Raw genomic sequence first — 13,124 nt, 5'->3', positions numbered from 1 at the left:
TTTATTTTTGAATTTCAACAGTAAAAAAAATGTGATAAATCTAAGAAAAATTCAAGTTCTATAATAGTAACATTTTATTTAATCAAGACAGACGCAAATAACAGTATTTAAATTTATATTAGAAATGAGTCAAATGAAGTAATTTTATTTTTAATGAACCATAAGAATGGTATTTTTATAATAAATGAAAAAAGACGCTTTTCTATATTTTCATTGCTTTATTTATATTTAAATTAGAGTTTTGAAAATGAAAACTTTACACAAACCTTTAATTTTTGTTACCTCTATTAAAAATTTGAGCTTCTATTTATACCGTGATCTTGTTACATGACAAATTTCACTTTAAAAGTTGACATTTTAGGGGTTTTCCATATTTTTCTAAATGAATACTTTTTAGAAAAAAACGGGAAAATCTGGAATTTACAGGCTATATCATATTTTAATTCTTCAGTTGAAAATTAATTTATATGTTTGAAAAATTCGATATTCTGTAGAAACTTGGTCCTCTGTTGTAGAATATGTATGATCTTAGTGACTATTCACCGTTTAGGTTGAAAATTAATTTCTTTTATTGAAAATTTAACTATTAGTTTAAAAATTCTTTTCAAAACTCAGTTTTTTTTTTAAATTCGATTTATTTTGTTAAAATTACCTTTTTTTGGTAGAAAATTAATCTTTTGGGTTGCAAATTCAACTATTGGGTTAAAAATGCATTTTTCTTTGGTTGAACATTAATTATTTTAGTTAAAAATTCCATGCTTAGTGTAATATTTATCTTCTTCATTTGAAAATTCACTTCTCGTCTTTTCGGTGCTGGAAATTTCATTATTTTGGTAGAAAATGCATATTTTTGTTTGTAAACTCAACTGTTTTGTTGAATATTCACCTATTTTGTTGAAAAATTTTCTTTTTTAGTAAAAAATTCATATTTTGGGTTAAAAATTAAACTGCTGGCTTGAAAATTCATTTTTGTGAATGACGATTCATTATTTTTTTAAATTAATTTCATTGCTTAAAAATTAAACTACTGTGTCGAAAATTTTTTTGTTAAAATTGAATTTTTGGACTAAAAATGTAGCTATTCCTTTTTTGTTATAAAATTGATCTTTTTATAGTTGAAAATTCACTTCTTGTCTTTTTTGGTGAGAAAATTTAATTATTTTGGTAAAAAATACATATTTTTGTTGTAAATTCGATGTATTTTGTAAAAATTAATTTCCTTGCGAAACAATTTAACTTTTTTGTTGTTAAGTCATTTTTTGTTGACAATGAATTTTTTAACTGACATCTTCAGCATTCCATGTTTAGTTTCACATTTATTTTCTTCACTTGAAAATTCACTTCTTGTCTTTTTTAGGCTGAAAATTCAATTATTTTGGTAGAAAATGCACATTTTTTGTTTGTAAACTCAACACCTTTGTTGAATATTCACCTATTTTATTGAAATGTTTTCTTTTTTAATAAAAAATTCATATTTTGGGTTAAGAATTAATTTTTATGGCTGGGGTTCATTATTTTAGTTACAAATTAATTTCTTTGCTGCAAAATTGAACTACTTTGTCAAAATTTTTTTGTTCTTGAAAATGAATGTTTTGACTGAAATTGTGTCTATTCCATTTTTGTGATAAATTTGATCTTTTTTAGTTGACAATTCACTTTTTCCCTTAATTGGTTTGGAAATTCAGTTATTTTGGTAAAAAATACATATTGTGTTATAAATTCGACTATTCGTTTGAAAATTAAATTATTTTGTTAAAAATCCATCTGTTTTGTTGAACATTTTCCTTTTTTTGGTAGAATATTCATCTTTGGGGTTGAAAATTTAACTTCTAGTTAGAAAAATAATTTTTGTTGTTAAATATTCATTATTTCAGTTTAAAATTATTTTCTTTGCTTAAAAATTTAACTACTTTGTCGATCACTTTTTGTTGTTGAAAATTTATTTTTGGACTGAAAATTTAGCTCTTCCATTTTTGTTAGAAAATTGATATTTTTCAGTTGAAAATTCACTTCTTGTCTTAATTGGTTTGAAAATTCAGGTATTTTGGTAAAAAATACATATTTTGTTGTTGTAAATTCGACTGTTTGGTTTAAAACTAAACTAGTTTTTTAAAAATTCATCTATTTTGTTGAAAATTTTCGTTTTTTTGGTAGAATATTCATCTTTGGGTTTGAAAATTTAATTGCTAGTTAGAAAAATCATTTTTGTTATTGAATATTCATTATTTTAGTTCAAAATTATTTTCTTTTCTTGAAAATTTAACTACTTTGTCGATAATTTTTTGTTGTTGAAAATTCACTTCTTGTATTTTTTTTCTAAAAATTCAATTATTTTGATAAAAAATACATATTTTTGTGTTGTAAATTTATCTTACTGTCTATTCATTATATATTGTAAAGTGGTCTCTCCTATATTTTTTATATCATCTCACTAATCATATTAACTCCATTTCAAATTTAGGGACGATGGCGAAAAATCGCAGAATACTCATCTCTCTTCTCCAAGATGTCACCTATAAAGATGAATGACTCAAGAGAGCAGAAAGGTTTCTGAAAATGTGAAACAAAACGTATACGATTTTTAAATAGTGCAGCAGATAGAATAAGATTGCGGTTTTGTAGAATTATTTTAATTTTGTAAAAAGGATTTATTTTAAGGACAGTAACGAATAACTGTATCTAAAAATTGGGAAGGGATATTTATTTTTATTTTATTTTTTTTTGTTGCTCACTTTTATATAAACTTTTTTACTTTTTTATACACCAGTGACTAGCAAAACCATATTGAAGCCCAACTAGTCGTTTTTAAGGGGTTGCAGTATGAATTATGGTATAGGATAATTTTTTTTATTTTTTAAATTTAGAAAAAAAAATGTTTCAGTTTTAACTTTAATTTCTATTTTTAATTAGTCTAATATTGACAATATAAAGTTATCGGGATCACACATGTCAAGTATTTATAAATTATCATTAGACTCTAATTATCGAATGTGTTGACGAAGAAGAGTGTTATTGTAAATTTTAATTAACAATAATGTGTCGAACATACAACAATTTTAGATTAATCAGACCCACGTGAAAGTTTGTCAAATTGTTTAACATTAAGTCTTTTTATTATTCATTTTAACTTTTTCCTTTTAATTATATTGTGGGAGTTAAAACTCTTTTAAAATGTACTAAAAAATCGATAATGATTCAAAATTAACATAATAGGGGATGCAGTTTTTCTAAAAAAAAATTGAATTTCTGACCATTCAGAAAAATTTTAATACTGAAAATAATTAAAATTATAGATATTTCTAATGGAAAGGACAGGAACTCATCGTGAATAAATAAATCTTTTTTGCGATGCGGAATTATCTACGAAAAAATGTATTCGACGAGCTTTAGAATTTAAATTCTAAATTCTAGATTGTAATTTTTTAAAACAAAATGATCACTTTGGCCACTTTTGAATTTAAATTTTAAATTCTAGAATATAATGTTTTAAAATAAAATGATCACTTTTTTCAATAAATTATCCCATGAATTAATCACTATTGAATTCACGTTTTCACCTACTTTAATATTTTATAAAATTCTATAAGATTCCACAAATTTATAACCAAATAAATTAAATCTAAATAAAAAATTGTAATTAAATTTGAATAAAAATTTGTAAATAAATTTAAAATTAAATTCACTTAATTTGTTTAAATTTTTATCGAAGAATTGAAAAAATATAGAGTATTTTTAAGATAATTTGAAGATTTTTCCTAAACATTTAAAAAATTTCAATGCATTTAAAAAAATTCCAAGGAATTTTTAAGAGTTTAAAAAATTGTCAAGGCACTTCAAAAGGTTTTAGAGAATTTTAAATAGCTTAAAATGTTTTTAATAAATGTCAATAATTTGAAATATTTTACGGCACTTTAAATTATTCCAAGGAATTCTTAAGAGCTTTAAAAAATTTTCAGAGGATTTCAAAAGATTTTGTAATGGTTTCCATGTTTTGAAGGGTTTCCAAAGGATTTGAAATATTTTGCTACCTTAAATTATTCGAAAGAAGTTTCAAGGAATTTTACAACTTTCAAAGGATTTGCAATATTTTTGAGCATTTTAAAAGATATTTCGAAGAATTTTCAATTGATATCAGTAGTTTGAAGGGATTCCAAATGATTTTAGGGTATTTTTAAAACACCCTCCTTTTGAAAAATATGCTAGAATTTCGGAATGTATGAAAAGTTCTTACAGAACCTATATGGTTTTGAGATATTTAAAAAGATTTTACATTTTTTATAAGGTTTCCGACGATTTTTTCTGGATTTCAGTTGGAAATATGATCAGATTTCGTTTAATTTCACGGAATTTTCGCACACTATAATGGGGATTTCAAAGATTTAAAAATATTTTAGGGTATTTTTTTCAAGGGATTTCAAAAGATTTTAATTAAGTTGAAATATGTTAGGTTTTTTTTTTAAGATTCTAAGGATTTTTTATATAACTTCAATAATTTGAGGGATTTCAAGGTCTTTTAAAGATTTTAGAGTACATTTAAAAATTCCAAGGAATTTTTAAGAGGTTTAAAAACTTTCAAGGTATTTCATTTGATTCCAACAGATTTCAGATATCTTAGGGTATTTTTTTGTAAATTTCAATAATTTGAGTTGATCCCAAATTATTTGAAATATTTTAGGGTATTTTTAAAAATTCCAAGTAATTTTCAAGAGCTTTAAAAAAATGCAAGTCCTTTAAAACATTTTTGAAGAATTTTGTGGTATTTTAAAAGATTTCAAGACATTTGAAATTAATTTCAATAATTTAAATAAATCTCCAAGAAATTTAAGCATTTTAGAGAATTTCTAGATATTCAAAAGATTTTTAATTTATTTTAATTACTTGAAGAGTGGAAAAGATTTTAAGTTATTTCCAAAGATTCCAAGGCATTTTTAAAAGATTTCAAACAGTTTCCAAGGATTATAAGGAATTTAAAGCAATTTTCATGCGATTATTACGAATTTCCCAGAATTATATGAACTATACGATCTATATTTTAAAAGATTCCAAGGGATTTTGTAAAATTTCCGAGGATTTCATTTATTTTAAGGGATGTGAAGGCTCCTAAGGTATTTTAATCATTTTTCTAGAATTTCAGGAGATATATTTCACAGAATTTCACGGAATTTGATAATATTCTATTGGATTTCCGACAATTTATTCACAAGAAGTGATGGATTTCGTATGATTTCGAAGGTTTGAAGAAAGAAATTTTCCAATATTTGTTGTACTTGTAATTTGTTGTATTAACTTGAATTCTTCGAAATTCACTCAATTTTACTCAATTCAATTAATTGTTTTTGTTTAATTCATCCTGAAGTATTTTAAACCCACCTTAAAATATTAGACAATTCACCAAATTCTTTTGAATTTCTACACATTTGTCTGAACTCATTTCAAACTTACTGAATTCAATCAATTTTTTATATATTTTCTAATAGGTTTCAATTCCCTTGCATTTTTTTAAATTCACATGCATTTTCTTTTAGATAACAGTGAATTTTTTATAGATTTTATCGAATTGTTTTAATTTACTTTAAATTTCTCTAAATTCATTGCAGTTTTATTGAAATCAATGGAATCTTTGTGTTTAATTTTTTTTGTGGTATTTTATTTAATTTTAATTTTTGGAAGTCTTATGAACTTACCCCTAATTCGTGAAAATTCATCTGAAATCCTTATACATTTCATCAAATTCTTTTCAATTATTTTAAATTCGAAAGAACATTAAAAATTTCTCAATTTGAATTTTAAATGATTTGATTCCGTTTATAGAGAAAAGTGTTTAGAAATTAAAAAAAAAAATATCACGATTATATAAGAAAATTTTTTTCCCATCCAAAATACAACGATATCATATTTGATATACTAATTATTCGCGTCTTCGAGACACGTGGAATGATCTATTGGAGAACATTTTATCTCCTACTAGTGTCGATTTATGATGTCTCAAAAATGGCTTATTCTGTTTATATAAGAAAAACTTTCTTGATATAAGGAATATTACCACACTATTTATGATAAATATATCTGAAAATATTTTTTTGCGTCTTCGAGACGAAGAAAAAACTTTGAAAAAAAATGAGAAAAACTTTCTTGATATAAGGAATATTACCATACTATATATGGTAAATATATCATATATAGTTTGGTAATAATCCTTATATCAAGAAAGTTCATTTTATTTTTTTCAAAGTTTTTTTCGTCTCGAAGACGCGAACAAATATGTTCGCGTCTTCGAGACAGGTCTAATGACCTACTTAAGAACCTTTCATGTGCTCTTATGATTTAGCAGTGTTTTTTATAATTTTTAAAAATATATTGTTAATCATGTTTATATGAATAAAACTGTTTAATATTGGAAATACAGCAGTACTATATATGCTATGTTTGTTCGCATTTTCGAGACGCATCGATTGACCCACTGTGGAATATTTTATAACCTACTAGCACGAATTTATGAAGTCCCAAAAAAATTGTTTATTCTGTTTATACAAGAAAAACTTTTTTGATATTAGGAATAATACTTTATTGTATCTAATATATTTTTATTGGCGTCTTCGAGACACGTCAAATAACCTATTAGATAACAACTTATGACCTTTTAGTACCAATTGATGAAATTAAAAAAAAAGTTTATTATTTTATACAAGAAGCACTTTCTTGATATTAGAAATACAACAGTACTATATCTGATATATTTGTTCGCATTTTCGAGACACGCCGAATAATCTACTAAAGACCTTTTCATGTCATCTTATAATTTAGCAACACCTAATTATAATTTTTCAAAATATATTCTTTGTCTTACTTATATGAGGAAAATTTTTTTAACATTGGAAATACAAAATGCTTCTATATATGATCCACTTGTTCGCGTTTTCGAGACTCATCGATTGACCCATTGAACAATTTTTCATGACCTTCCAGGACCTACCATTGTTTAATGTTTAAACAAAATTATTTACTTTGTCTGCAAGAGGAGATTTTTCTTTATATTGAGAACATTTTATATTTTTTATATTTTTAATAGTACATACTGTATTGGATGTAACTGTTCGCGTCTCCGAGACGCGTCGATTATCCTACTGACGTACCTTCGATGACCTTTATAATCAATTAATAGCGACTTTTTACCAAAAAAATTACATTGTTCATACGAGGAAAAAACATTTTTGGATCTTTAAATATTAATGGCTAAGGAAAATAAAAAATTAGTCAGAGAAAAAAGAGGAATTTTGGAAATGAAGTTTTGCGGCCATCCTGTGCTGGAATGAAGAACTCAAAGCACACTTGACATTGATAAGCGAATACCGGAAGTGGAAGGCGGATATTTGTTATCTTCGTAATTATCAATAAGTTGCTAATTTTAAGGTCATTTCGGTTGATTTTCGCGTTCGCATTTTATTTTGGATTGGCGGACATCCAAGAGTTGCGCGGCAAACTGCTTGAAAATTATGCGTGCTCGTCACGAAGGTCAATGAAGACTGAAGTGAGTTTAGTAAGTCAGACGGTCAATCGAGTTTGGTACCGCGACCACGAATTTTTTGGTACTGAAGTGTCAGTGCCATCAGTCTAAATTTTTGATTATTTTTTTCGCAGAAATAAAAAACAAATAAAAAATCATGCCGCGAATTAAGCAGAAAGTGTGCATTGTTGGAAGTGGCAACTGGTAAGTATAATAAAGATGAACCATCGCAACCTTTTTTTTTTTTTAATTTTAAGAGACTGTCTGAAAAAAGGGATCCATTTTCTGGACAGCCTTGAAAAGAATTCGAATTTTTTACATTAAAATTTGAAACAATTGTCATCCTGTTTTTTTTTAAATTTTTAAAGAAGAACGGTTCTACCTTTGATTAAAATCTCGATTTGAAGGCAGATGTACGAATATAAATTATTAATGTGATAGGAAAAATTTTTTAATATTAGATTAGCGAAGGCTCAAGTCAAGAACAATGAGAAAAATCAAATTTGGCACGCAAAACTCTTCAATGAGGCTATCTGACGTGATGCTTCAAAGTGCCAAAAAATCAATGCCAATAGTAAAATCTGTTACACAAGATAAAATATAATTTTTTTGTTATGTAACTGAATGGTTGCTGCACAGAACTAGATAACCAACAAAATCGGAATTTTTTTGGGAGAGAACCTAAAATTGGAACAGGCTCGGCTGCGGTTTGCTATGAAAAAAGCAATTTTCATTTTAATAAAAAAATAAAAATAATTAGCGGGACATTCAGTTGCTGCATTGGAAGGAAATGAGTTTGATAAAAAAAACCAATTCCAAGTAAATCATTCAAAAACTTGGGAGTTAAAACTTTATGAGTTTTAACAATCGTTTTTTGATAACAATTAAGAATTTAATTTCTAATTTAAAATGAAAAAATAACTTACTCTCGAGATATAGGAATTCTTAATAAGAATAAAAAATATTTATCCAAAAAAATTATACTGTTCCAAAAAAATAAAGATTTAGTGTGACGTTATTGCATTGCAACGGACTTTTACCTCAAAAAAATGTAGTATTCGATATTTTAACCAAAAAATACGAAATTTTTGCCTACAAGGATGAATTTTGAAACCGAACAAATCTTCAACCAAGAAGATTAATTTTCTGCCAAAAAACATGACTTTTCAAACAAATAGTTCATCTTTTAACTAAAAATGACCAATTTTAAACCAAGAATGGAAAATTTTAATTTTCAGTAAGAAAACATTTAATTTAAAAAAATAGTCAAATTTTAAATCAAACAGACGAATTGACAAGAAATAGAAATTTTCCAGTCAAGAAAAAAAGTCCATCGAAATTTTTGGAATTTTCAAGCCAAAAGACGAGTTTTCTCTAAAGCAGTTGAATTTTCAACACAAAAATAAAACAGTTTATTTTCAACCATAGAGTTGCATTTTTAATAAAAAAAATAGAAAATTTCAAACCATTAAGATTAGTTTGTTACCAAAAACACGAAATTTCAACAAAATAATTAAATTTTTCATGAAAGAGTTCAACTAACAACAAAATAATTAAATTTCCAAACAAAGAGTTGAAATAACAATAAAATAATTAAATTTTAAATAAAATAATTGATTTTTGAACTAAATAGTTGTTATATTAACCAAAAAATATGAAATTTCTACCAAAAAGGATGAATTTACAAGTAGCCAGATTTTTTCGCTATGTGTAGACACTTCCACGCAATTAATTTTGAAATCAAACACGCGAATTTTCAACGAAGAAGATTATTTTTCAACAAAAAAAAGTTAATTTGTAACAAAACAGTTGCATTTTTAATCAAATAATAGAAAAATTCAAACCATTAAGATTATTTTTCTAACAAAAAAAGGGAAATTTGCAACTAACAGATATACATTTTTTAACAAAAATGAAAAGATTACATTTTTAGTTAAATACTTCATTTCAAACAAAAAACTCGAATTTGTAAAAAATAAGCAAATTTTCAAACAAAGATGAACCACCAATCAAATTTTTTTTTAAAAAGTAGTTTAATTTTTACTCGAGTAGTTAAATTTTCAGTGTAAAAAACTAATTTAAAAAATAAATAATCTACTTGTGAATCAAAAAGATGAATTTTTAATTAAAATTAAAAATCTTCAACAAAAAAATGCCTCTCTAATAACCAAAAATAGGATTTTGTTGGTTTATAAATTAAGTTGTAATGAAAAGAAAAAAAGTTGTTAACGTATTAGTTTAACTTTCAAGAAAACAGGTGAATTTTGAAACAAACAAATAATTTTTTAAGAAAGATGGTAAATTTGCAAGTTGAATTTTCAAACAAAAAAATAACTTTTTAAGAAAAATGATAAATTTGCAAACAAAGAATAAAATTTTTACTAAAAATATAACGACTAGGAGGAAGAACCTGAAAAAAAGAAATATAAATACAATGCAAATAGGTGAAAGATCTATTAAAAGAAGTTTTTTTTTTTATAAATAAACGATAATTTCAAGAAATATCGTTCCTGATGGCAAGAAAAAAATTGAGAAACAAAATGTGTTAAAAAGTGCTTCAGTTTTAAGTTTCTACTTTAAAATTTTCAAAGTTTATTTTTACAAAATTTATGTTTAATTTTTTGAATTTTTACAGAATATAATTATATTAATTAAAATAAAATATTTTTTTACAAAAAAAGTCACTTATCCAGTTTTAAATTGCCACTCTTTTTATTACTTTATTAAAAATAAGAATTCGATTAAATCCTTTCAATAAAATGTATTTTATTGGATTTATTTTTCAAGTTTTACGTAAAAACCCCATTTTTTGTAAAAATGTTGGTTATCTACTTTTGTACTGCAATCCTTCAACTCTTACTTTAATTGAAACCATTTTTTTTTATATTTTATTTGTTTGTTTCTATTGTTGATTGCGATCCGTCATAAATGGATAGTAAATATTGCATTAACATCACATAATACCAGTCATTTAAATAAAATCTTGAATGCTAATAAAAATGTCCTTCATAGAGTTTAAGATCAGATGAGTCACTTTTGGAAAGCAACACTTTGCAATTTACAATTGAAAAAAATAAGGGGGTCATTGTTCTTGCTCTAATTTTACCAGATGGTAAATTTTTTTATGGAATAAATAAAATATTCCAGAAAAAATGAAAACAGCAAAAAAATCGAGTTCTTTGATAAAATAAATTTCCCTTTCAGGGGTTCGGCTATCGCAAAAATTATTGGTGCAAATGCCGTCAAATTTAACAATAAGTTTGAAGAAAGAGTCACCATGTACGTTTATGAAGAGATGATAGATGGCAAAAAATTGACTGAAATTATTAATGAACAGCATGAAAACGTCAAATACCTTCCTGGCCATAAACTTCCAGCCAATATAGTAAGTATTAAAGAAATAATTTTCTACTTTGTATTCAATAAATTTCACTTTTATTTATTATAACAATCTTATATCGCTATTAATGTATTTTCATTTTTAACATTATATTATAACAATCAGATTAACTTTAAAAATTAAAAAAATATTTTTAAAAATCTGTAAATTATTAAGTAATATCAATAGTCAGTAGTCGTACGAACGTAAACTTTTCCAGAAGGCATAGAAACTTTGTCCACTCCACCTGGAAATAGTTTGGGGAGATCTTCGTCTTTTACGGTCGGCACTACCATAACTTTATCTCCCGGCTAAAACCAAATAATTTTCGTTCAATAAAATAATTGTTTTTATTTTATTCAATTAAAATTTTTCAATAAAAATAGAAGAATATTATTGCAGTGATTATTAATCATATTCATCAAATCAAAAATTTATGAGATTATACTTACAATCCAGTTGGCCGGAGTCGCAATTTGTGGTTTTCGATCAACCAATTGTAGGGAATCGATCACTCGTAGAATTTCACTACGGGAAGAGAAATTCGATATTTAAAAATTATATTTTACCATATTTTATAGGAATTTAATTTAATTTAATTTTTCTAATCTTTTTGTCACCAATTTTTCATTTTACCTGACAATTCATATTTAAAGGCCAGCATTTTAATCGCTTAATATTTTTAATATTGATTTTTTTATAAATGGAATAAAGCAATTTCAGATTAAGTTTTATTTATTTATTCATTTTGACCAGAAATTATAATTTGGAAAAAACTTAAATATTCAACAAAATAGTTTAGTTTTTAACTAAATTGTCGAATTTTCAACCTACTAAGATGACTGGACACAATAGTTGAACTTTAAAAAAATAGTAGAATTTTCAATCCAATTTATTGAATTGTAAACAAAAAGGTGTATTCTCGACCAAAAATATAATAGTTCACATTTTCATAAAAAACTAATTTTCAACACAACTGTTGATTTTTGAACGAAAAAGTTAAATTTTCAATAAGATTTTTGAATTTTTAACCGAATGCACTTGAATTTTCAAACTGAAAAAAAGAATTGTTGACAAAAATGTAATAGTTTATACTAAATAACAAAGATGAAATTTCTACCAAGAGATCAATTTTAAGACAAAAAGAAGAAATTTTCAACCAAGAAGATTATTTTCTATCAAAAAAGACAAATTCTTATTAAAATACATAAATTTTCAAACATTTAATTGAATTTTCGAATAAAAAAATATAAAATTTCAATCAAAAATGGTAAAGTTAAATTTTGAGTAAAAAAAAAAAATTTAACCAAAAAAAAACGAACATCAACATGAGATGAATTTTCAACCAAAATGAACAATTTTCCAGCCAAACTAATGAATTTTCAGTAAATGAAGATTGATCAGTTAAGACGAAAAAGTTCATCCAAATTATTGAACTTTTAAGTCAAAAGGTCAATTTTCTGTTAAAAAGTTGAATTTTTATCCCAAAAATATCAATTTTCTACCAAAGGAGAAGAATTTTAAAACCAACGACAAATTTTCAATCAACAAGACTAATTATATGCCAAGAGAAGACGAATTTTGAACAAAGATTTTTGAGTCCAGGAAGAAAAATAATGAATTCAAATTGTTGAAATTTGAAATCAAAAGGCAAGTTTTATATAAAACGGATTACTTTTCATCCTGAGAACATTAATTTTCAGAAAAAAGTTAATTTTATACTAAGAAGATTATTAGTTTTCTACTAAAAATACGAATTTTAAACTAAAATATAAATTTACAACCAAAAATGTAAAAGTTACATTTTCATTTAAAAACAAAATTAATTTTTAAAAAACGAATTTTCCACTATATATAGTTAAATTTGCAACCAAAATAAAGAAATTAATTTTCAATTAAAACGATGAATCTTTAATAAGAAAAAATTGTTTTTTTTTGTGGCAAACTGATACAACCTTAAATCAAGTAGTTCAATTTTCAACCAAAAAAGATTCATTTTAAACGAAAAATAAGCAAATATATATTTCAAACAAAACATATTAATTTTCAAACAAGAAAATTTAATTTCTATCAAAAAAGATAAGTTTTCCACCAAAAATATAATAGTTACATTTTTAGATAAAGAAATTAATTTTTAACAAAATAGTTGAATTTTCACTTAAAACGGATTAATTTTCGACTTATATTAGTTACATTTTCAGCAAAATAATTAACTTTCAACCAAATAAAAAGAATTTTTAA

General features: G+C 24.5%; 3 protein-coding genes across 3 annotated transcripts in view; 2 read left to right on the top strand and 1 right to left on the bottom strand.

The window, feature by feature from the left end:
* LOC117171863 (glycerol-3-phosphate dehydrogenase [NAD(+)], cytoplasmic-like) overlaps nt 1-3,143 on the top strand; it is a 30,602-nt gene extending 27,459 nt beyond the window's left edge. Inside the window, exon 8 of the mRNA XM_033359501.1 lies at nt 2,462-3,143. Coding sequence (XP_033215392.1) covers nt 2,462-2,519 — 58 coding nt within the window. The 3' untranslated portion in view covers nt 2,520-3,143. The remainder of the gene's footprint in view (nt 1-2,461) is intronic.
* Nucleotides 3,144-7,534: 4,391 nt separating this feature from the next.
* Nucleotides 7,535-13,124, top strand: part of LOC117171864 (glycerol-3-phosphate dehydrogenase [NAD(+)], cytoplasmic-like) — a 26,920-nt gene continuing 21,330 nt past the window's right edge. The window contains exons 1-2 of the mRNA XM_033359502.1: nt 7,535-7,708; nt 10,709-10,889. Of these exons, the coding sequence (XP_033215393.1) occupies nt 7,662-7,708; nt 10,709-10,889 (228 nt within the window). The 5' untranslated portion in view covers nt 7,535-7,661. The remainder of the gene's footprint in view (nt 7,709-10,708; nt 10,890-13,124) is intronic.
* The window catches only part of LOC117171865 (peroxiredoxin-6-like), an 8,843-nt gene continuing 6,676 nt past the window's right edge, over nt 10,958-13,124 (bottom strand). Inside the window, exons 4-5 of the mRNA XM_033359503.1 lie at nt 11,336-11,411; nt 10,958-11,194 (exon numbers count right to left, since the gene is read on the bottom strand). Of these exons, the coding sequence (XP_033215394.1) occupies nt 11,066-11,194; nt 11,336-11,411 (205 nt within the window). The 3' untranslated portion in view covers nt 10,958-11,065. The remainder of the gene's footprint in view (nt 11,195-11,335; nt 11,412-13,124) is intronic.

The sequence above is a fragment of the Belonocnema kinseyi genome, chromosome 4, assembly GCF_010883055.1.
Source record: "Belonocnema kinseyi isolate 2016_QV_RU_SX_M_011 chromosome 4, B_treatae_v1, whole genome shotgun sequence".
Lineage (NCBI taxonomy): Eukaryota > Metazoa > Arthropoda > Insecta > Hymenoptera > Cynipidae > Belonocnema > Belonocnema kinseyi.
Note: the sequence above shows the minus strand (reverse complement) of the source record. Positions and strands in the feature narration are given on the sequence as shown.